This window comes from Mixophyes fleayi, chromosome 5, assembly GCF_038048845.1.
Source record: "Mixophyes fleayi isolate aMixFle1 chromosome 5, aMixFle1.hap1, whole genome shotgun sequence".
NCBI classification, from domain to species: Eukaryota; Metazoa; Chordata; class Amphibia; order Anura; family Limnodynastidae; genus Mixophyes; species Mixophyes fleayi.
In genome coordinates this window covers 202,749,154-202,773,071 of record NC_134406.1, presented here as the reverse complement: position 1 = coordinate 202,773,071, position 23,918 = coordinate 202,749,154, and the positions used below count along the sequence as shown (strand labels likewise).

General features: G+C 41.9%; 1 protein-coding gene across 2 annotated transcripts in view; it reads left to right on the top strand.

Annotated features, from left to right (window-relative positions):
* Positions 1–23,918, top strand: part of GNAL (G protein subunit alpha L) — a 190,733-nt gene that overhangs the window by 56,903 nt on the left and 109,912 nt on the right. The window contains exon 1 of one of the 2 annotated variants that reach the window (XM_075213282.1): positions 22,674–23,484. The exons of the other annotated variant lie outside the window; for it this stretch is intronic. Within the exon in view, the coding sequence (XP_075069383.1) occupies positions 23,346–23,484 (139 nt within the window). The 5' untranslated portion in view covers positions 22,674–23,345. Of the gene's footprint in view, positions 1–22,673; positions 23,485–23,918 lie in introns of those variants that run through there. 2 annotated transcript variants of the gene reach the window in all.

Genomic DNA, 23,918 nt, shown 5'->3' with positions numbered 1-23,918 from the left:
TGAGGAGCGATGCTGCAGGAGAGCACCTAATGGTAAGTGAAGGGCAGCACAGATATAACTATAGGGAGAGGGGAGGCTGCACAGATAAATCTATAGGGTGAGGGAGGCTGCATATACAAAACTATAGGGAGAGGGGCTGCTATAATGTGTGAAGGAATGGGGGGGCTGTTTTAATAGTGCATGTGTGAGGTAGGCTATTTAATGGTGAAGTTTAGGTGGGATTTATTTATTTAATGGGTGCTATTTTATTTGTGGGATGATTGTGGGGCAATTTAATTTATTGGTGGGGTTTACTGGTAAAAATTATTTTGCTTTCACAAAATATTCCACCAAATTATCATGCACTATGACAAGTTCAGCTGAAAATGTTTCTTGGGTAGCCCCTTTATGTCCTCAAATACCTAGCAAAAAAAAACTATCCCCGTAGGCTGAACATACTGCTTCACCTGGCCCCATTGGAGCCCTAAACGCATGAGTGAACTACAATCTCGGACTTGGGGGTATATTTACTAAACTGCAGTTTTGGAAAAATGAAGATGTTGCCTATAGCAACCAATCAGATTCTAGCTGTCATTTATTTAGTGCATTCTACAAAATGACAGCTAGAATCTGATTGGTTGCTACAGGCAACATCTCCACTTTTTCAAACCTGCAGTTTAGTAAATCTAGCTCTTGGTCTTCCCGCTCCACATTTTCAACAAAAAAAATGTAAAAAAATATTCTATAGATTTTTTTTCCCCATATATTTAAAAGATGAAACAATGCTTTATTGAAATAAGTTAAACTTTTTTTTTTTCTTTTTGGCCAAATTGTAGTAATTTTTTTTAAAAAATCCACTAACTTTAGTGTTAGAGTTGGAATAATTTTGGGGTTGTATCTAATATTTTGGTACTTCTGGTAAATCACGTCATTTTGTGCAAATGGGGTGAGGTTATGGTGGTATTAAATAATATAGTTTATTTAAAAAGTGTAAAGTTACTACCCACTTGCTTTCTTTGTAGTGTACTTTAGAGGATGCTGTATATTGAAAGATGTCTATGGATGTCATTCCCATTTGATCCAAGAAGCTACTGACAATTCTCATTTTTTACTAGCACTACTCGTTAATACTATCATTCTGCTAAGTAGACTACATACCCCGCAGGCTCTTTATGTTTATAATGTTTGCATAGCATGTTTTATTTATTTTCTACAAAAACAATACAAACACCCATATTTATCTTTCTGGAGTATTTTTTTATGCTAAGGAATCTTCCAAGTGCAGTTTTTTTACAGTGACAAATTGTAATCATATTGCGTCTTTAAAAGGACATCGGTTTTAAAAATATTTACTAACATCAGGGCATTTTACAAAACAATTGTACATTTCTGCCGTTCTCTATGGAGGAGACTCCTATAGGGGCTAATGCAGAGTTACCTGCAGTTGCACCTAAAAGTCTCAGGTACAATTTGTGTTCATTAAAAGTTGCAACTGCGGCCTCATGCAAAGCAGCAAGCATCTTAAGATGTGTGCCGGTCGCCGTAAGTAGCATTTGTGCCAGGAATACACCACATATAGTCATGGGCAAAAGTTTTGAGAGTGACACAAATATTATTTTTCACAAAGTCTGCTGCCTCAGTTTTTATGATGGCAATTTGCATATACTCCAGAATGTCATGAAGAGTGATCAGATGAATTGCAGTTCATTTCAAAGTCCCTCTTTGCTATGACAATGAACTTTATCCCAAAAACATTTCCACTGCATTTCTGACTGGATGCTTTAAAAGGAGGGTGGTGCTTGAAATCATTGTTCTTCCTCTGTTAACCATAGTTATCTGCATGGAAACACATGCAGTCATCATTGCTTTGCACAAAAAGGGCTTCACCGGCAAGGATATTGCTGCTAGTAAGATTGCACCTAAATCAACCATTCATCGGATCATCAAGAACTTCCAGGAGAGAGATTGAATAGTTGTGAAGAAAGCTTCGAGTACGTCCAGCAAGAGCCAGGACCGTCTCCTTAAGTTGATTCAGCTGTGGGATCGGGGCACCACCAGTGCAGAGCTTGCTGAGGAATGGCAGCAGGCAGGTGTGAGTGTATCTGCACTCAGAGAGGTGAAAACTTTTGGAGGATGGCCTGGTGTCAAGAAGGCCAGAAAAGAAGCTACTTCTCTCCAGGAAAAACATCAGGGGCAGACTGATATACTGCAAGAAGTACAGGGATTAGAGGGCTGGAATAAAGTCATTTTCTCTGAGGATTCCCCTTTCAGATTGTCCAGAGAAGGAAAAGTGAGCGCTACCATCAGCCTTCTGTAATGCCAACAGTAAAGCACCCTGAGGCCATTCATGTGTGTTGTTGCTTCTCAGCCAAGGGAGTGGGCTCATTGACAATTTTGTCTAAGAACACAGCCATGAATAAAGAATGGTACCAAAACATCCTCCAAGAGCAACTTCTCCCAACCTTCCAAGAACAGTTTGGTGACGAACAATTCCTTTTCCAGCATGATGGAGCACCTTGCCATAAGGCAAAAGTGACAACTAAGTGGCTCGAGGATCAAAACATTCAAATTTTGGGTCCATGGCCAGGAAACTCCCCAGACCTTAATCCCATTGAGAACTTGTTGCCAATCGTCAAACGGGTAGACAAACAAAAACCCACAAATTCTGGCAAACTCCAAGCATTGATTAGGCAAGAATGGGTGGCCATCAGTCAGTATATGACCTAATAGTGATTGACACCATGCCAGGGCGATTTGCAGAGGTCTACAAATAGAAGGTTCAACACTGCAAATATTGACTGTTTGCATAAACTTAATGTAATTATCAATAAAAGCTTTTGACACTTATGAAATGCTTGAAATTTTACTTCAGTATAACATAGCAACATCTGACAAAAAGGTCTAAAATACTGAAGCAGCAAACTTTGTGAAAACCAATACTTGTCATTCTAAACTTTTGGCCATGACCGTACACTTACGTCCTACTTGTGTCCATGTTTTTAACCATTCATTTGATTTGCAACACTTCTGACCATGTGCCTGTCCATGTGCAAGCAGGCGTAAATGGGCGAATCATGCAAATCTGCATGGGTGCATATGCATGCGCCCACTTTCCAGGGCATGCACAGAAAGATTTCACGCAATGTGTGTGTGTGTGTGTTCCCATGCTGTCGCACAATGATATTTGACCTTGCATTTACAGTTTTTTACTGCTGTTCTCAAGCTATCATTCTTTATTTAATGGGATTACTGAGGCCTGCTGCGTACAGGAAGATATCCACCAACGATAACATATCTTCAGTTTTCATCCGTTCCTGAAACTTTTCACTTATTAGCAGCTCTATTATACTATACAACTTGTTTTTTGGTGTAGCATAACCTGTTGGATCAATCTGCTTTGTGTTTTAATCTGCCCCACACAGAAATACAATCCCCACCTCACACTACACAGGGATCAGTTTTCCCTCTAATTATTGGGTGGCTGTATGTGCAAAATATTTCTTTTGTGTTGCGTTTCTTAGCCATAGTTGAAATACTGAGACAAATGCACGCAACTGATTATGAAACGTGATAAAGTATTTATGATGATGATGAATGTGACACGTCCCTTCATTACAGCAAATACAGGGTGGATGACCATCAATGCCATTTGCCTACTCTTAACATACATGTTAGGATAATGAAGGAAGACTGGAGTCTAAACTCAAATGTCTTCTACCAGAGTCCACTACCCAATTTACTATTCTACAAAGTACAAAAGTGAAACAAATACAAATACACTGATCTGTCATAATATAAAAACCACTGACAAGTGAATAACAAAGATTATCTTGTTGTAATGGCACCTGTCGAGAGGTGAGATGAGTTAGGCAGCAAGTGAGCAGTTAGTTCTTGAAGTTGATGTGTTGGAATCAAGACAAATGAGAACACATAAGGATCTAAGCGACTTTGACAAGAGCCAAATTGTGATGGCTAGACTGAGTCAGAGCATCTCCAAAACATCAGGTCTTGCTTGGGTGTTCCTGGTGTGCAGTGGTTAGTACTTTCCAAAAGTAGTCCAAAGAAGGACAACCGATGAACCAGCGACAGTCATTAAGTGTATGATAGAAATATGTCCGAACACACAGTGCATTGCAGCTTGCTGTGTATGAGGCTTTGTGGTCTCATACCACTCAGATGCCAAAATTGACAACAATAGGCATGTGAGCGTCAGAAGTGGACCATGGAGCAATGGAAGAAGGTGGCCTGGTATGATGAATCACAATTTCTTTTACATCATGTGAATAGCCGGGTGCATGTGCATCGTTTAACTGGGGAAGATATGGCACCAGGATGCAATATGAGAAGATGGAAAGCCAACGGAGGCAGTGTGACGCTATGGGTAATGTTCTGCTGGAAAATGTTGGGTCCTGGCATTCATGTGGATGTTACTTTGACACGTACCACCTACCTAAACATTGTTGCAGACCAAGTACACCTCTTCATGACAATGGTATTCTCCAATGGCAGTAGCCTCTTTTAGCAGGATAATGAGCCCTGCCACACTGCAAAAAATGTTCAGGAATGGTTTGAGGAACAAGACAAAGAGGTCAAGGTGTTGGCCTTCAAATTCCCTAGAATATTACCACAGAATTGTATATGTAACTGGCATAATAAACATTTCAACAAGGTCACCATAAGAACATGTACATAATAACAGGCAACAGTGTCTAACTGGCCCACTGAAATTCTAAAAAAATCTCCAGTGGGCCCCACTGCTTAATGGCACCTTACCCTACCCATACAGAGGTATAATTAAAGCAGGAGCGGCAGGTGGAAAGCAGGCTAGTTAAATGCTAGTCCCAGGGCTGCCACCAGAAATTGTGGGTCCTATTACAAATGTAACAGGCAGGGGCCCCTGCTTCCTTCTCTCACCCAACCTCCATTTTTAAATTATTCTGTACCCAACATTTGCCTTCCCACCCCCCCACCCCCCATATCCCCAGTTCCATCTAACACCTGTAGTAGTTTACTTACCTCTCTGCGTCATTTTGCGATCTCCTTTCAGCTCCTCTGTATTGACAGCACTGTCACGTTCTTAATTAATCTCTGTTCAGGAGCCAGGCACCCAGGGGACTGGGACTGGAGCAAATAGCAGCAACTGTGGGGCCCCGACAAGATGTCTGCAAGGGGGCCAGCTACCGTATCCTTAATTACATGCAGAGGACTCTCCCCACAACACCTCTCACATCTCAGGTGCAGCTACTGCCTAGAAATGGCGCCCGATAGCTCCCTTAATTCACTGCCCATAATAAAAAATATGGGGCACAGGGCTGGTGGGGCCCCACCCTGCTGTTAGGCCCCATACAGCAGTACTCCCTGTACCCCCCTGATGGCATCCCAGGCTAGTCATAACTGCAGCTGCCTGACCACCCCCCCCATTGGACTTGCCGTTTGCCCTCTGGTGACCTGCTGTTTTGTGGGCACCTGCCTTTCCAAAGGGGCCCATCCCCCATTCTGCCACTGACAGTGAATGATGTGTTACTTGGAATAAATGTACACACTTTATGGGATACTTGAGATAAAGTGACCCACTCACATTATATTGAGCAAAAATAAAACCAGTCTGACTAATGACCCTTTGTTTGTGAATGGGCTTAATTAATGGCCGGGCACCTTTCTGTTATGACGCAGCCACTCAGCCTACTGCTGCCTGTAACATCAGGTTTGTGCATTTTGGATATCCTTGTGTGACCGTGATAGTCCATCGGATTAGGACTATCCGATAGTCCATCAGACCGTAATAGTTCATCAGATTAGGTGACCTGGTAAACAAATGGATTTTTAACAATTACAATGGTGCTTCCCCTTCATATCTTACTAGAAACCTATGCTTTGGTTTATGCCACGAATGGTTTACAAAACTGAAATTACAAATGACAAAAGAATTTTTACATATATATGTCTTTTGACACTTTGCATGTAGTTTTCTTATCAGCACAAGTTAGAGTATGAGGGGGCCGAGGCCAGACAGAGAGGTGAGGCTAGCCACTGGAAGGGGTCTGGTCAGCCCACAAAATAAAGTTTATTATTTATTTTACTACTTTTAATTATACAGGCGGCCACTGTAGTGCCTCAACGCTGTGCCACTTCTTCTACTTGAACGGTTTTATTCAAATCTCCTGCTGAAGGGAAAGGGATTGTGGCAGATGTGTCTAGAAGTGGGGAGAGGACGTGTGACAAGTGGGTTGTCTAGGAGGGGGGGGGTGTGTGGCAGATGAGGCATCTGGGAGGGGGAGTGTGGCAGATGAGGCATCTGGGAGGGGGAGTGTGGCAGATGAGGCATCTGGGAGGGGGAGTGTGGCAGATGAGGCGTCCGAAAGCTGGGAGGGGGAGTGTGGCAGATGAGGCGTCCGAAAGCTGGGAGGGGGAGTGTGGCAGATGAGGCTTCCGAAAGCTGGGAGGGGGAGTGTGGCAGATGAGGCGTCCGGAAGCGGGGAGAGGGGGTGTGTGACGAGGGGGAAGTAGGGGGAGTGTGGCAGATGAGGGATCCGGAAGCGGGGAGGGGGGGGGGTGTGGCAGATATGGGGTCCGGAAGCGGGGAGGGGGGGTGTGTGACGTGGGGGAAGTAGGGGGAGTGTGGCAGATGAGGGATCCGGAAGCGGGGAGAGGGGGTGTGGCAGATGAGGGATCCGGAAGCGGGGAGGGGGGGTGTGGCAGATGAGGGATCCGGAAGCGGGGAGGGGGGGGGGCGTGTGGCAGATGAGGGATCCGGAAGCAGGGAGGGGGGGGGTGTGGCAGATGAGGGATCCGGAAGCGGGGAAGGGGGGTGTGTGGCAAATGAGGGATCCGGAAGCGGGGAGAGGGGGTGTGTGACGAGGGGGAAGTAGGGGGAGTGTGGCAGATGAGGGATCCGGAAGCGGGGAGAGGGGGTGTGGCAGATGAGGGATCCGGAAGCAGGGAGGGGGGGGGTGTGGCAGATGAGGGATCCGGAAGCTGGGAGAGGGGGTGTGTGACGTGGGGGAAGTAGGGGGAGTGTGGCAGATGAGGGATCCGGAAGCGGGGAGAGGGGGTGTGGCAGATGAGGGATCCGGAAGCGGGGAGGGGGGGTGTGGCAGATGAGGGATCCGGAAGCGGGGAGGGGGGGGGCGTGTGGCAGATGAGGGATCCGGAAGCAGGGAGGGGGGGGTGTGGCAGATGAGGGATCCGGAAGCGGGGAAGGGGGGTGTGTGGCAAATGAGGGATCCGGAAGCGGGGAGAGGGGGTGTGTGACGAAGGGGAAGTAGGGGGAGTGTGGCAGATGAGGGATCCGGAAGCGGGGAGAGGGGGTGTGGCAGATGAGGGATCCGGAAGCAGGGAGGGGGGGGGTGTGGCAGATGAGGGATCCGGAAGCTGGGAGAGGGGGTGTGTGACGAGGGAGAAGTAGGGGGGAGTGTGGCAGATCTTGGATGTCCTCTCACCAACTCAAACTCAATCTTTCAAAAACAGAATTAATAATATTCCCACCCACCAATAGAAGCTTCCTGCCTGACATTTCTATTTCTGTTGACATGACCATAAATCCCAACCCGCAAGCTCGCTGCCTAGGTGTAATCCTTGACTCGCAACTATCCTTTGTTCCCCACAACAACTCTATATTTACATCATGCTGCATGCATCTAAAAAACATTTCCAGAATACATACATATCTCAAACAAGACACTGCAAAAACTTTACTTCATGCACTAATTATCTCCCGCATCAACTATTGTAATTCCCTCCTTACTGATCTCCCAAAATCAGACTTGAGCCCCTACAATCTATTTTGCATGCAGCGCCTATATTGATTTTCCTTGCAAATCGTTTTACATCTGCTGAGTCTCACTCTCAGTCTCTACATTGGTTGCCTGTTTTTCTGTGAATCCAATATAAAATTCTTCTACTAACATACAAGGCCATCAACAAAATTGCACCGACATACATCTCCTCACTTGTCTCAAAATATTTCCCAACTCGACACCTCCGTTCTGCACAAGATCTCTTCTACTCTCATCACTTCCTCCCATTCTCGGTTACAGGATTTTTTTTGGGCTGCACTCAGTTTATGGAATTCACTCCCTCGCACCACAAGACTGCCCTCTAGTCTTCATACCTTCAAGCGTTCTCTGAAAACCCACCTCTTCAGACAAGCTTATAGTATTCCTCTACCATCCTCTTAATCTCCCTAGGTTACCCTATTACCACCCTCTACACAGCTAACACAAGACAACAACCCTCTGACCAACAAAGTTGTGTGACTGAACATACAGCCCACAAAATACTTTGTAACCTTTTGCATTCTAGCTGCACAAATATTCAGTATGATGTATCACTTACCCTAATGTATCAAACTATTGTCCCATAGATTATAAGCTTGCGAGCAGGGCCGTCTTACCTCTAGGTCTGTATGTTTGTATTACCCATTATTGTTTTATTACTATTTGTTCCCAATTGTAAAGAGCTACGGAATCTGCTGGCGCTATGTAAATAAATTTTGATGATAATAATAACTCCACACAGGGAATTGCACTCAAGACCCCAGTGCTATTGATGGCAAAATGTAACATCTTGCCAGTGGGGGTAGTGGTACCTCCTCAATGTATAGGGTGAAGCTCTTTCTTGTTTTTACTGGCAATAAGGTTTTTTGCCCTTTCACAAATATACCCCTATATTCCCATGTCATACCACATGAACATATATATTTAGGTATACACTTTGTCTTGTAATACTGTGCACACTAAAGGGTTCAAGCTGGGTTGAATGCATTTTGTGTTCCTGATATATATATATATATATATATATATATATATATATATATATATATATATATATATATATATATATATATATATACAAAACAAGTGGGAGGGGGCGCCACATAGTATAATACTGTATATAATAATACAGAAAGGTGTACCACAAGCCTGAATTTTAATCACCAAGTGGGTATAGGCACTCAGATAATATGGGTGAGTCAGTAGGGAAAAAGATAGAAAGCACTCTGGAACGCCAGCACCATGCCAATATATTATGCGTACCAAATAGAAAACCTATGAAGCTTATCTGTAGATATAGCTGGTATCTTCATGGATCAAATTAGAACTTCATTCCCCTTAGGAATGGTAAGATGCTTCACACAGCACTCATGGAATCCAGAACTGACACTTCATATACCCTCAATAATATCCAGGGTTATGGAAAGGAAGAAACTCACATAGTATAATACTGTATATCAACATATTTATTATGTAAAACAATGCAGATGTGCACTTACATGAAAAAATCTTAAAATTAGCTTATCTGGGTATCTTTAACAGGAACCAAGCAGCTAAGTCCAAAATAATGGAGGCACGCTGCCACGTAGCTGGCGATAGTCATCAAAGTCCCTGGAAACACAGTCCTCAACGCGTTTCTTCTTATCAGGCACAGACTTCATCAGGAGGAGTTGTGTGTGTGTATGTATATATGTGTGTGTGTGTATATATATATATATATATATATATATATATATATATATATATATATATATATATATATATATATATATATATATATATATATATAATTTATTTTTTTTACTTCTGCGCAAGTGCACAAAGCAATGGTTCCAAAATGAGTGGTTTGTGCGCATGCTTAGATGTAAAAAGCATATTATACGCTAACAAAGCAACATTGCGTTCATCTCAGCATGAGCCCCTAAGTATTTTGTTTGATAGATGCTTTTGTCACTTAGAATTCAGCCTGTGACACACAAATGGTTATGTTCTACTGGCTTAGATGGAAGCCACCTTATTAATTCTGCAGAGAGAGGAGTGTGAAAACCCCTAATAAAATGTGCTAAGATAGCCACAGTTCCCTTTTAAGGATAAAACAGGAATTCTGTTGTTTTGAAATCTCCAGTTGATTACACGTTGGATCACAAGTTGGAGAAGTTTGCAATAGAAGGAGAGACAACAATGGTGTCAGTGGAGAAAAAGTGAGGCTGCAGTTTTGTAAACATAAATACACAAAGTATAAAATGTGTGTATAAATAGAAAATACAGTTATATTCAGCACTCCCTGTGGTGCCAAGCTGGGCATATTGTGCAAACTTTCCGGTATTATTGTTCTAATTTATTTTTAGCTTGCCAGAGAATTTGGCAGCACAGTATAAAGGAGAAGAATTCTTTAACAATGGAATACGTCTGGTCTTAGTCGGACACCTGCTAACTTTTGATTACAGTAACTTTCATTTGGGTAAGAGATTGGATTTGTGAAGCGGCCTCTAGAAAGGAACAGGCTTCTGACCCAGAGGGATCTATTAAAAAGCAGTGTTAAGGCTGATGTTCTATTACAGCTTATCGCAAACTGTTGAAATCTCACTGGGGCAGCTGTGACACTGGCCCAGAAATGGTGATAACAAAACAAAGATTGCAGCGGTATATGTACCACCAAGATCCCTGTTTTAGGCTGGGTACACACTACAGTGTGTTCAGGCAATAATCAGGCCAATCAGACGATAAACGAGCGTTCTGCCCGATACCACATTAGTGCGCTCAAACAATGAGCGATTATCATTGCAAAGCACATCGTAACGTTTTATTTGATATTTAAACAAGACTAAAAATGTCGTTCAATGATGGAATGATGTTGTACCAGTCCTGCAGTGTGTATGCACTCACCGCTGGCAGTGTCCATACATCTCTATGGAGTGTACTGAGTCATGATCTACTCAGCCGAAGGTTATAACAGATGAGCACAAATCTTAAGGTAAGTCTTGTCAAATGTGTTTAGTGTGTACACATGAGTCGGCATGCTGATCGGGACTTTTTTCAGTTTTAATCGTTGGGGAAAATCGTTAAGGAAATCGAATCAGGAGAACTTTTGTATAGTGTGTACCCAGGCTAATACAGGTGAGACTCTGTGAATCTTACCGGTGTTTTTGCTGGAGATGGGGCTTTTCACCCTTTCATAAATAGACCCCATACTCATGGTTTGTTGTGGAGGAGCCATGTCAGGGCCATCTTTTCCATTGGGCACGATGGGCAGCTGCCCGGGGGCCCCATGGGCAAGGGGGCCCCATAGGCACGGCTCTTAATGAGAACAAATAATCCTGCAAAAGAAAAAAACCTGCAAAAAAACCCTTCAAGGGTCACTGAGCAAGTACATCTCTCTCTATCTATCTATCTATATATATATATATATATTAACCTGTGCATGATACTCATGCATTCTAGTCAAATCAAGATACTTAAGGTCTTAAAAGGGTTCTTGTCATGCATTTGGGCCTAGCCCAGGCCTCCTCAGGGGAAGATCGTTACTTCCCGACGCAAGCGCCCTTTTTAATGTGTGTTCATGAGGTAAAATTACCTCACGAAAATTAGTTTGACCCCTCAACTCGTAAATTTAGCCTTTACTACCCCTCCCACGGGGGGAAGGGGGGATGATGGAAGTTAACTGACTTGACTATTCTAATTTTTTTGTCAAATAATGTCAGTATACCAAATTTCAGGTCAATTGGATGAGCCCTTTCTGAGAAAATAGTTTTTTCCACACACACACTAACGCACGCCTCTACACGTGTGTTCATGAGGTAAAATTACCTCACGAAAATGAGTTTGAGCCCTACCAAATTTCAGCCCTTTTTGAATTTTTTTTCCCACACACACTAAGAATTTAGTAGGTTAGTGTATTACTCTGCCCAGCAGGTGGCGCTGCAACTTGTTGTTTTTTTTTTTTTCACAGACAGACGCCACTAAGCATTTAAATATTAGATATAGATATATATATATATATATCTATCTATCTGTATATATCTATATCTAGGGGCCCCGGTGCACTGCTTTGCCCGGGGGCCCATAATGATGTTAAGATGGCCCTGAGCCACGTAATACGTTTCCCTACTTCACGTTAATTAGGATATAATCACAGCATGAACTGACCAATGAAGAGCTCACAATACTGATTTCAAGCTTTGGATGAAGCGAATTGTGTTTTAAAGTCCATCCTGTGTTTAAATATAGTATTTGTGAATATTAAGAGTGTCGTTCTTGTACTGATCACTAATGATTAGTATTTTAAGGACTGTCTTCAGGTCAACATACCTGAAAATATCTGAAATACTGTGTCTTTTTAAAACGAGGTGTAGATTCAAAGAGCTGGAAGGACTAAGACGGAAGAATATCTATTTAAGTAATAGGCAAATTTACAAAATGTCCCCAATTGCGGCAATGTCTCAAATTTTTTTTAATTAAATAATTATAAAAAAAATGACTCCGTTGGAATTTATCAAAAAAGTATCGCCAGGGTAGCTGAGCAATTCTCAGCTGTCTCCACAATACTGTGCCGGAGTGGTAAGCGTTAAATTACCTCTTTGCCATGACAGTCAGTCCAATTGTGCGCATGTGTGAACTGGGTTTTCAAAAGACAAAAATAGTTTAAAAATAGATAAAATTTATTTTAAAAATGAATGAAAATATTTAATCATTTACATATGCTTTATTCCTGAGATTGTAATAGTTAAATTTCCCCATGCTAAGGAAAATAACGGGCCTATTTATCAAAATGCAGGAACAAGAATGATTTTGTATCCCCCGTCCCAATTCTGGGATCTCAGACGTATAAATGTATGTGTAGGATTTGAGTTAATGCATTATTTCCAATGGAAAATAACAATGGCCATGTTTTCCTCTTGAGAAAGAGGTGGGAAGATGAAGTTAGGGCAGTATGGACGAGTTAGAGGTATTTCGAAAGTCGGCCTGTTTATGCCAGCGATACGGCTTGTTGCCCTTTCATGAACCTGTTTCTACAGGGAGATAGATATATCTCATGCACACACTTACATACATACCTATTAATTATTGAATTGAGGTGTTTCAATCAGACCTGTTGCCGGAGGTGTATAAAACCAAGCACCTAGCCATGCATTCTCCATTTGCAAACATTTTTGATACATGGGTCGTTCTCGAGAGCTCAATGAATTCAAGCGTAGTACTGTGATAGGATGTCACCTTTGCAATACGATGGTTAGTGAAATTTCATTCCTGCTGGACATTCCACGGTCAACTGTAAGTGATATTATTAGAAAGTGGAAGCATTTAGGAACAACAGCAACTCAGCCACGAAGCGGAAGACCATGTAAAACCACAGAGCAGGGTCAACGACTGCTAAGGCACATGGTGCATAAAAGTCACCAACGCTCTGCTGACTCCATAGCTGAAGACTTCCGAACTTCCACTGGCATAAATGTAAGCACAAAAACTGTGCAGTGGGAACTTAATGGAATGGGTTTCCATGGCTGAGCAGCTGCATGTAAGCCTCACATCAACAAGATCAATGCCAAACGCCGGATGGAGTGGTCTAAAGCACACCGACGCTGGACTGTGGAGCAGTGAAAACGTGTTGTGTGGAGTGACGAGTCACGCTTCTCTTTTTGGCGGATGCCGGGAGAACATTACCTGCTTGACTGCATTATGCCAACTGTGAAGTTTGGTGGAGGAGGGATAATGTAATGGGGCTGTTTTTCAAGGTTTGGGCTAGGCCCCTTATCTCCAGTGAAGGGCAATCTAAATGCTTCAGCATACAAAGTCATTTTGAACAATGCTATGCTTCCAACTTTGTGGTACCAGTTTGAGAAAGGCCCTTTTCTATTCAAACATGATTGTGATCCTTGCTTTGTGCACTGGGGCACAATGTCATGGTTTGATGAGTTTGGTGTGGAAGAACTTGACTGGCCCGCACAGAGCCCTGACCTCAAACCCATCGAACATCTTTGGGATGAACTGGAAAGGAGATTGCGAGCCAGGACTTCTCGTCCAACATTAGTGCCTGACTTTATAAATGCCCTACAGAATGAATGGGCACAAATTCCCACAGAAACACTCCAAAATCTTGTGGAAAGCTTTCTAAGAAGAGTGTAAGCTGTTATCACTGCAAATGGGAGACCAAATCCATATTGAAGTATATGTATTTGAATACAATGTCATTACAGTCCCTGTTGGTGTAATGGTTAAGCGCCTGAATACTTTTGTCCATATAGTGTGTGTATGTATGTATGTATGTATGTATATATATTGTATGTGTGTGTGTGTATATGTATGTGTGTATGTGTGTGTATATGTGTATATATATATATATATATATATATATATATATATATATATATATATATACACACACACACACATATAATATGTGTGTGTGTATAGCATAGTTTTACTGTTTACTATTTTATTGCAGAAAATCTATGGTATTTTGTACACATCTCAGTGATTGTATTGATTTTTGATATAGGTGAGACATGGTACTTGATAATGGGTATGTGAGAGAAACCTTTATGAAAAAACAAACTTTGATTGTTGATCTAGAACATAGTGTGGTTGCTAAGATTGGGACCTATGTAATCCAGCTCCCTCATGTAGTAATTTATCTCACAAACATAATATGCAATGAGAGCACGCCAACAGGGAACAATGGTAAGTCTCTGGGTAAATGGTTTATACTGTATGATCTGAATGCCTAGATCAGGGGTCGGCAACCTCCGGTATGTGTGCCAGATGTGGCACGCAGACCACTACTGTCTGGTGCTCCGCAACTCCGTTTCGGCCATCATCAGCCGCTTCAGTGAAGCGGCTCTCAGAATTCACTGTGGAATGGAAGATGTATGGGCTGACTTCAAAGGTAAGTATGGGACACAACTATGTGCGGTATACTATAAATTGGGGGTATACTATGAAATGGGGTATAATAATATGAACTGGGGGTACAATTGTGATGCATGGTATTACTGTGTCACAATCTGAACTGGAACAATACTGTGTGGCATAACGTTTAACTGTTGGTCCCATTACTATCAGTATTATGATATTGGCATCATAAAATAACCCATAATGAAATTATATATATATATACACATACAAATTATGGAGTGTATTTTGCGCAAATATGTTAGGGAAAAAGAGGTTGGAGCTGATGTGGAGTTGGACACGAAATGGGAATAAATTGCTCTTTAGCAAATCAAACCGCACAAAAGAATAGCGTATGCCTGCCTTATGCAGATCTGGAAACGCCTCTGCATATGCGCTTGGTTTACGACAAGTTATTATCATTGTTATGTGTTTCTGCAGCTCTGCATGAGCTGTATTTGTATACTAGACCTACACTTACATGTCCCTCCCACCCCAGGCGTAAGTGCCAGAATCATGCAAGTCTCTATAGGCACAGAGCAACTTCACACAAGATACACTATTCAAACTGGTGAACATCCCACTCTACATGAGCGCCATTGTGTTTAAAGTAAAAGGGTTAAACTGAATTGCTGACATCCATCCCTGCCTTTCCCGTAAGCTGACATTGCCTCTAGTTTGTCTACTCTTGCTTTAGCTTTAACAACTATTATCTCGCCTATAATGCTGTCTAAGAACTATACATTCAAGCTATCACTGGGAACCCTTAGGGTACTTTCATGGTAATAATAATCCTTTTTATTTATATTGTCTATTTAAATTTAGAACAATATATGCTAAAAGATCAGTAACTACTAATGTGGCTATTTATGAATATGTCGGGATAACGATTATTTTCACAGCGATACAAAATCTGTTATCAATCTGCCAATAACATTTCAGTGAGGCAGCTAAGCTGTATTCAGCGGCCTCAGCGATACTGACTGGGAGTGGTGAAACTTAATGTACCACTTCGCCAAGCCCGTCTAGATAGGATGCCCATGTGCTTGACCCAGCTAGCTGGTTTAGGCATGCACAGACTTAGGCTTTCATTTCCACTAAGTGGGGGGGAAAGACTTTTAAACATATAAATATTACAAAAAAAATTCAGAGAATTGCCAATTAAAAAAAATGCTTTATTGAAATATTTTTTCATTGATTTTCTTCTGAAGAAGGATTGTAGTAGTACATGTACCACCACAATCCTTGCTGCAGAAACCTGTCAATTCTTATCATCTGCAGGGGTTACCTCCAGTGATGGCTCTTTTGCTACCCTTGACTGACCCTGGTTCAAGTTACCAGTATGGGAGCTTAACTGCAACTCTGCACAACTACTCTGATGGGAGTCCTGCAGTGTATAATTACAACTGCACAGCAAACACTCAGCGGTTAGCATGCATCTGGCATAAGATCCTTAGATTTTTGATTGAGTTTCATCATACTTACCAACTTTTTAGTCTCTCCCTCCCAGAGGGGAGTTGAAGCGTGAGGAGGGGGGGGCGCTTCAGAAGAATAATACAGAGGAGGCCATGAGGCAGGATGATAAATATGTCCAGTTTTAAAGAACAGCTAAGAGACCTGAGAAAACATATGGGTGTGCCATCGGCCCCTGCAGACGAAGATTTGGAAGATGAAGACGAGGCGATCGCAGTCACCCAGAGCACTCCTATAACACAGTTGGAGATGGTGATCCCAGTGAAAAACAAAGTATGTGGTCACACGTACGAGAGAGAAGCAATTGTAAGGATGATTGAAAACAAACTTCAGCTCTTATAGCACATGTAGGTAACATTGGCACACAGTGGTAGCTGTAAGGAAAAGTGGTGGAAGATGGAATTGTCCTTTTTGTCAAAAACAAAAATGTAAGAAAAAAAAAAAAAAAAGCTTTTACCTTTTTAAAAACAAAAACATCTTTAATAAAGTTTTAAAATTTACTGTTGAAAAACATAAAATTGCCGACAGGTCATTTTACCCAAATATTAATAAGCATTCCAGCTTCAGCTAGATACCAGCACCTGCAATCTACATTGTCATCATCCTCACCCTCATCAGTGTGTACATCATCATCACTCAATACTAATTAATCCCAGCTGGAATCCACCATTACAGAAGTATTTGTACTTTGATCTAAATGCCAGTAAAGGCCTTCCTCGTGGAATTTGTAGTTTATCTTACGACAGCGCTGTCACCATTTTTGGGCACTTCTTTTAAACCAGACCAAATGTCAAAATGCTCTGCTGAATCATCTACATCATCCTTGGGTCACTTAGAAAAGCTTAGTTTTTTCCTAGCAGCAGTAGCCTAAGAAACTGAAGGAGGGGACGCCATCATGTCAGATACTACTTTAGCTGTCAACTCACTGCATCTCTTGTGATCTGGAACTGTGGTAAATAAAGAAAAGACATATCTTTTAAACCTAGGATCAAGCATAATCACCAAAATGTAGAGATACGATTTCCAGAAGATAACTCTTCGATCCTGGCGAAGCGATTAAATTTCTTCAATCTACATGTCCGACATACTTAGCGTAATTTCTTTGTTTCATATCCTTCTTCAATTTTTCAAGGTGCTTTTCCAAAAGTCTAATTAAGGGAATCAATTTGCTCAAGCTTTCAGTGTCTGAACTCAGTTCACAGGTGACTACTTTGAATTGTTTCATCACCTTGCACAACACGGAAAGTATTGTCCACTGTGCTGGACTAAAGTACATTCCCCCTCCTTTCCCAATATCATGTCTTGTGCAGTAAGAGTGGATGGGTTTTCGCTGTTCCTCCATCCTCACAAACATATAAAGTGTGGAATTCCACCTTGTTACCACCTCTTGCTTCAGTTGGTGGGAGGGCAAAATAAATTGTTCTCGCAGCTGCTGCAATTTCCTACATGCTGTTGCAGAATGCCGAAAATGTCCCAAAATTATTCAAGCCACAGACAGCGTCTCCTGCACATCCCTGTCATTTTACAGAAAGCTCTGTACCACCAAGTAGATTGTGTGAACAAAACAGGGAATGTGATGAATTTCACCCACCTGCAATGCTCCCACAATATTGGTGGCGTTATCATAAATGACATATCCTCTGGAGAGTCCAAACGGGATAAGCCATGTTGCAATGACATCCCTTAGTTTTTCAAACAGGTTGTCATCGGTGTGCCTTTTAGTGAAGCTGCTGATACACAGAGTAGCCTGCCTCGGAATAATCTGGAGTTGGGTACATGCTGCTGCTGTTCCTGCTGCTGAAGGCAATTCCCCAACCCAGTGGGATGTCAGTCATAAAATCTTTCGTTTGCCCACTTCCATTTGTCCACATATCAGTGGTTAAGCGTACAGTGGGTAGAATGGCATTTTGTAGCCTAATAATTACATTTTAAGGAACCTTCTGGTAGAGGTGAGGAGTTGATTTTCTAGTCAAATGTTGTTGTGATGGAAATTGGTAAAGGGGATACAGGACCTCAATTAAATGTCTTAAATTAGTTGCATTAATTGTGGATATTGGACGCAGATCTAATATTAACATACTCGCCATGGCGTCTGTGATACGCTTTGCAACTGGGTGACAGCTTTCATACTTTATTCCTCTTGCAAAGGATTGTTCAACAGTCAATTATTGTAAACTACTAGTAGTCTTCTTCTTGGTCTACTTCTGGGTTGAAGATCGACTCTCAGAAGCAGCAGCGGCGGCGGGACTAACGCTCAAGAATTCTTCAGAGTAATCCTGGATAGGGGAGCAGTTATCTAGCCTTAGTAACTTTGATACAAGACTAACTCCGCTCACTAGTGAGGATATTGATGAGGAAGGTGTTGTCGGTGTGGCTTTACAAATGGCTAGACAACTGTTCGGATTGGGTAAAAATAATTCTATACATAAGAGGTGAATTTTTTGGTCTTATGCCCAGGCATGACAATAGCCTTCTTATCACTGGCAAGAACTGCTTCCACTGGTGCAGGACTTTCACAAACAACTTCATCCTCATCAACATCCTCATTAGCACCGTCATCAGCTACACAAATATCCCCCTCATCCTGTTGCACATACAAAGTGGTATCCTACATTTGTGTATCACCGGCTACACTAAGAGGCATACCTCTGACAAACTGTTTGAAAAACTAAGGGATGTCATTGCAACATGGCTTATCCCGCTTGGACTCTCCTGAGGATATGTAATTTGTGATGACGCCAGCCACCAATATTGTAAGAGCATTACAGCAGGGAGAATTTCATCACATTCCCTGTTTTGGAAAAATGGCAGTGACATGCAGGAGGTGCTGTCTGTGTCCAGAATTAATTCAGGTCATTTTCGGCATTCTGCAAGAGCATGTAGGAGATTGCAGCTGCTGCAAGAAGAATCGGATTTGAGGGGGAACGTACTTTAGTACAGTGCAGTGGAGAATACTTTCCATGTTGTGCAATTTGCTGAAACCACTCAAAGTAGTCAGTCACCTGTGAAGTGAATTCAGACACTCTTAGCTTGAGTCAAGTGATTCCCCTAATTATAAAAGCAGCTAGAGAAATTGAAGAAAATTAAACTAAGCAATTCCGCTAACTATGTAGAACTTGTATATCAAGTACTTTATTCGCTTCGCCAGGATCCGAGAGTTATCAACATCTTGAAATCAGATCAGTACATTTTGGCAACTGTGCATGATCCTAGGTTAAGAGCTATGGCTTCTCTTTCTTTCCAACTGACCCAGATCTCAAGAGATCCAATGAGCTACTGGTAAGCAAACTGACAGCTCAAGTGGTACATGACAGGACGACTCATCCTCCCTTAGTTTCTTTGCCAACTGCTGCTAGGAAAAAAACTTGGCTTTCCCAAGACACCCAGTGGTGATGCAGATGAGTCAGCACAGCATTTTGACATTTTGTCTGGTGTAAAAGAATAGCCCAAAAATCGTGACAGCTCTGTCATAAAATGAACTACAAATTCCACTGGGAAGGCCATTACCGGCAATTACATCAAAGTATAGAGACTTCTGTAATGGTGGATTCCAGCGATGAATTAGTTTTGTGTTAGGATGACGACAGTGTAGATTGCAGGTGCTGGGATCTAGCTGAGAGAAGGGAACTAGCTGATGCATTTATGCGCTTATTAATATTTTGGGTAGAATGGCATGTTGGCAATTTTATGTTTTACTACAGTAAACTTTCACCTTTATTAGAGAGGTGTTTTATTTCTTTAAAAAACATTTTTGTTTCCCTGACTTAAAACCACTATGCACTTAAACATAGGGTTTAGCACATAACGTAGAGGGATTAGTATCATCATGACTGAGACTGGAGAGTAACAAGAACAATGTCACTGGAGAGTGACAAGGACACTGCTACCCCTCCTATTTCTGTGTGAGCGATGGCACCGTACAGTGTAACTGCAGATTTTGAAGAACACTGACAGCCCTATTATTTCTATTTCAGAATTGACCATTAGCAGTGGACCTCTCCTGTTTCAGTGTGAGCTATAACTCCGTAGAATGTCACTGGAGACTTTTTTAAGAAAACTGCCACCCCTCTTTCTGTTTTAGATATGACTGCACTAGACTGCCAAAAACCGTGCTACCCCTTCTGTGTCTCTCTGTGAAATGGCGCTGGATCGCCGTGGAGGGTGGTACTTATAGAATCCAAAACTCGCGAGATCCGAAAACGCAGCGATACATTTTGCCTCGTTTTCACTTTCGAGTGCGCACGAAAGTACCAAGCCGGCTCGGGACTCGGATCGGTGAAGTTCTGGTGGGCTCGGTTCTCTGAGAACCGAGCCCAAGCATCTCTAATTTGAACAGGTATATTCTTAAACTGGGTACACACCACAGGATTTTCCATGGATTACCTGTGCCAGTAAAACAATAAACTAAATATCTATAAACGATTGAACGGTGTTGGACAAATCCTGAAGTGCTCACGATTAGCAGTTTAGGCAGATCTCCATAGGGTTTACAGAGTGACGATTTTTTCAGCCGATGGTTGATAGATGAAGAGCACAGATCTGAAGGTAAAACGTGTGTAGTGTGTACACATGAATCGGCATGCTGATCGGGACTTTACCAACAACTGAAAGATATTGTATTTGGGAGAAGTTTTCTGTAGCGTGTACCCAGCTTAAGTGAAGGAAGAGCAAACTTATTTACTTTTAGGTTTAAGAAAGGACAATGCGAAAGGTCAAGCAAAATAGGGTGAAGTGAGATTTACGATGCCACCACATATGTTTTAACCAATGATGATGTATGTTGTTTCTTTATCTCAAGGCAGCCAATGTTTATTAGAAACTTCTTTACCATGTTAGGGAACGAAATAAGATTAAAGATCATTAAATTGTGCAACAGATGACGTTAAAAGGTATAAAAGCTTGTACTTGTCTGCACAAGGACACCTTTCTCTGCTTGAGAAGTGTCCACATCTGATGTAAATATGAAGTCTTTATTGCATTCACATCAGAAGACTTTGTAAGTGTATGTATGTGTCTTATCATAGTCCCTAATGTCCTTCACTCATAAGCAATTTGTTAATCGGGAACCACCTTAACAATGTGCCTGTATGTTTGTTGATTTTGATCAACTGCTCTTGTTCTGAATGGTAGATGAAATTATCGGTGGAAAAAAATAGGAACTTTAATGTATGATTTACTGCACCATAATACTGCACTAATTTTGCACCAACAATTAAGTTATTGTCAGTATTTATTTACAATTGTTTTATTAACTATTTTTAGAGACCCTCCCATTATAAAAGTTATTTTTTATTGAGTGATAGAGCAAGCAAACCATTTATAAACATGCACTGGGGAGGGTGGGGGTTAAAGGTAAATCTACCTTCTTTCTATACCAGATTTACTGATTCAAATATCTAAATATGAAGAGAAACAAATGTGCACTACAGCAGCGGGATTCATAGCCTTTACCTGTATGTGTGTGTGTATGTATATCATACTTGCCAACATTTCAAAGAGGCTGCCTGGGACAGGGTCCTTTTGAGGGGGGGGGGGGCATTTGAATTGCGTCATTAGGCCCCGCCCCTGTCCATCGTTGACAATTTAGTACAATCGCAACAGGGGGCGGGACCGCGTTGACATGTATAGCCCCACCCACTTCAACGGAGATAGCTGGATCCGGGAGAATTGCCTGCTTTCTCGGGAGTCCGGGAGAACTCCCAAAAATTTTGGAAGTCTCCTGGACATTGCGGGAGAGTAGGCAACTATAATATAGAGATGTGTATCTTTGTATGTATGTATGTATGTATGTATGTATGTATGTATGTGTGGGTGTGTATATGTGTGTGTGTATGTGTGTGTGTATATGTATGTATGTGTGTGTGTATATATATATATATATGTATGTATATTTATGTATGTATGTATATTTGTGTATTTTTATAATTTGCAACTCACCTTACTTAGTAATAAGTTTGTGGTCGAACTAAGCTACTTTCAGCAATTTGTTATGGGTTTACACCCATATTCTTGTTTTTTCTTTGCCGTTTTCTTTTGCTTAACAGTTTTAATATATCTTTCCCATTGTTACTTAATTTTCGCTTCACTTTCATAAATACCTCCAATGCTAGACTTCAGTTCTCGACACACCCAACAGTTCTTTATGTAAACACAACTGTTCTCTGCAAGGACATAAAACAATTTAGTTCAACCTTTCAACCTGTGTTAATATATACAGTACTACTACCGATGCGTTTATGCACTTGACTTACAGCTGGGCAATAATAGAATTGAAACAGTGTGACATCTTACAGTGCGATGAAACAGCCACTAGATGGCGTTCCTCTGCGAACCACAAAGCGTAGTTAAGAAGTAAGCGCAGAAATGGTGCCTGTGAGTGTAGTAAGGGTTACTGCAGAGGAGGAGGAAGCGGCCAGTACGCCCCTCCAGTAGATCGGGGAGGAAGACTAGGGAAGCCCAGCATGCACTATGTGCTGATGATAGGTTTTGCACGCATGCATATACAGTATGTGCATCCTTCTCTGTAGGGCTGGGCTGTGAGAGCCTGGGGGTAGGAGGAGGAGTGGAGGGCTGCATGTGTACATATGCATGGTCAGGGGGAGTGGTTCTCCGATGGGTTTATTTCCTAGTCTTGCAGTAAGAGGCAGTGCTGAGTTGGAGAGACAAAAATAGACAGAAATTTGCAGAGAAATATAAGGATTGTGTATAAGGGGAGGGAGAGCAGCATTAGGCTGGTTTCCAGGAGGAGCTCTTCTTTCTCTCTCTCTCCCCCTCTCTCTCTCTCCCTCTCTCTCTCTTTGTGTTATTTATAGACTCTCCTTTTTTATACTGATTTCCTTCATAGCTATTTTCCTTTTGCGACGTTATGTTTCACCGGCATTGCTGACACCTGGAAGAGAGAAGCAAGGGAGGGGAGAAGAGGGGAAGAAAAAGAGAGAGAGAGAGAAAACCAAACTGATTGATCAGAGAGAGGCACCAGGACTATTTTTAGCGGCGGTCTTCCCGTCGCAGGAATATAAATTCCTCTTTAACATAGAGATCTAGGGGAGACTTGTTTATTGGGATACATTGCACGGATCATACTACTGCGCCTATTTTTGTATTATTATTATTTTTTTTTTTATTATTATTTGGACGGACATCTGCAGCAAAAAAAAAAAATCAGAGGAGAGAGACAACCAAAAAAAAAAAATATCCATTCTGCTAAATCTCCGTAAGGAAAACGAGATTACCATGGGTTGTTTGGGCAACAGCAAAACGGAGGATCAGCGCATTGATGAGAAAGCGCAGCGAGAGGCCAACAAAAAGATAGAGAAGCAGCTGCAGAAGGAGAGGCTGGCTTATAAGGCGACACACCGGCTGCTGCTGCTGGGTAAGGTGAAGGGAGACTCTCACATCTCCTGTATGAGGAGAGGGGCCCAGTCATGCACCGCCGGGCCTGTCACCACAGCTGGTGTGGGCTGTGAGGGGTTAATCCCCATCATCACTACTAGTAGGCAGCTTGGTGCAGAGTAGTGGGGGGACACTGGGTGTGAGTCTGTCATGAGAAGGATACACATGTTTACCAGGATGAGCCTATTGGTCCCTCCACCATGTATCAAGACCTAGAAATATGTATATTCCTATTATTTTTGCACACTGTTTCCATGTAGATCATTGACGGTCTGACTGTACCTTACAGCATATTTGTGTATGGGTGTGTATGTCATGTACGTCTACTTCACCGATTTTATAATTATTACTAGAATATGAAGCATGTGTACAAAATGTCATCAACTAATTGCATATATGAGGAGTGTTCTCACA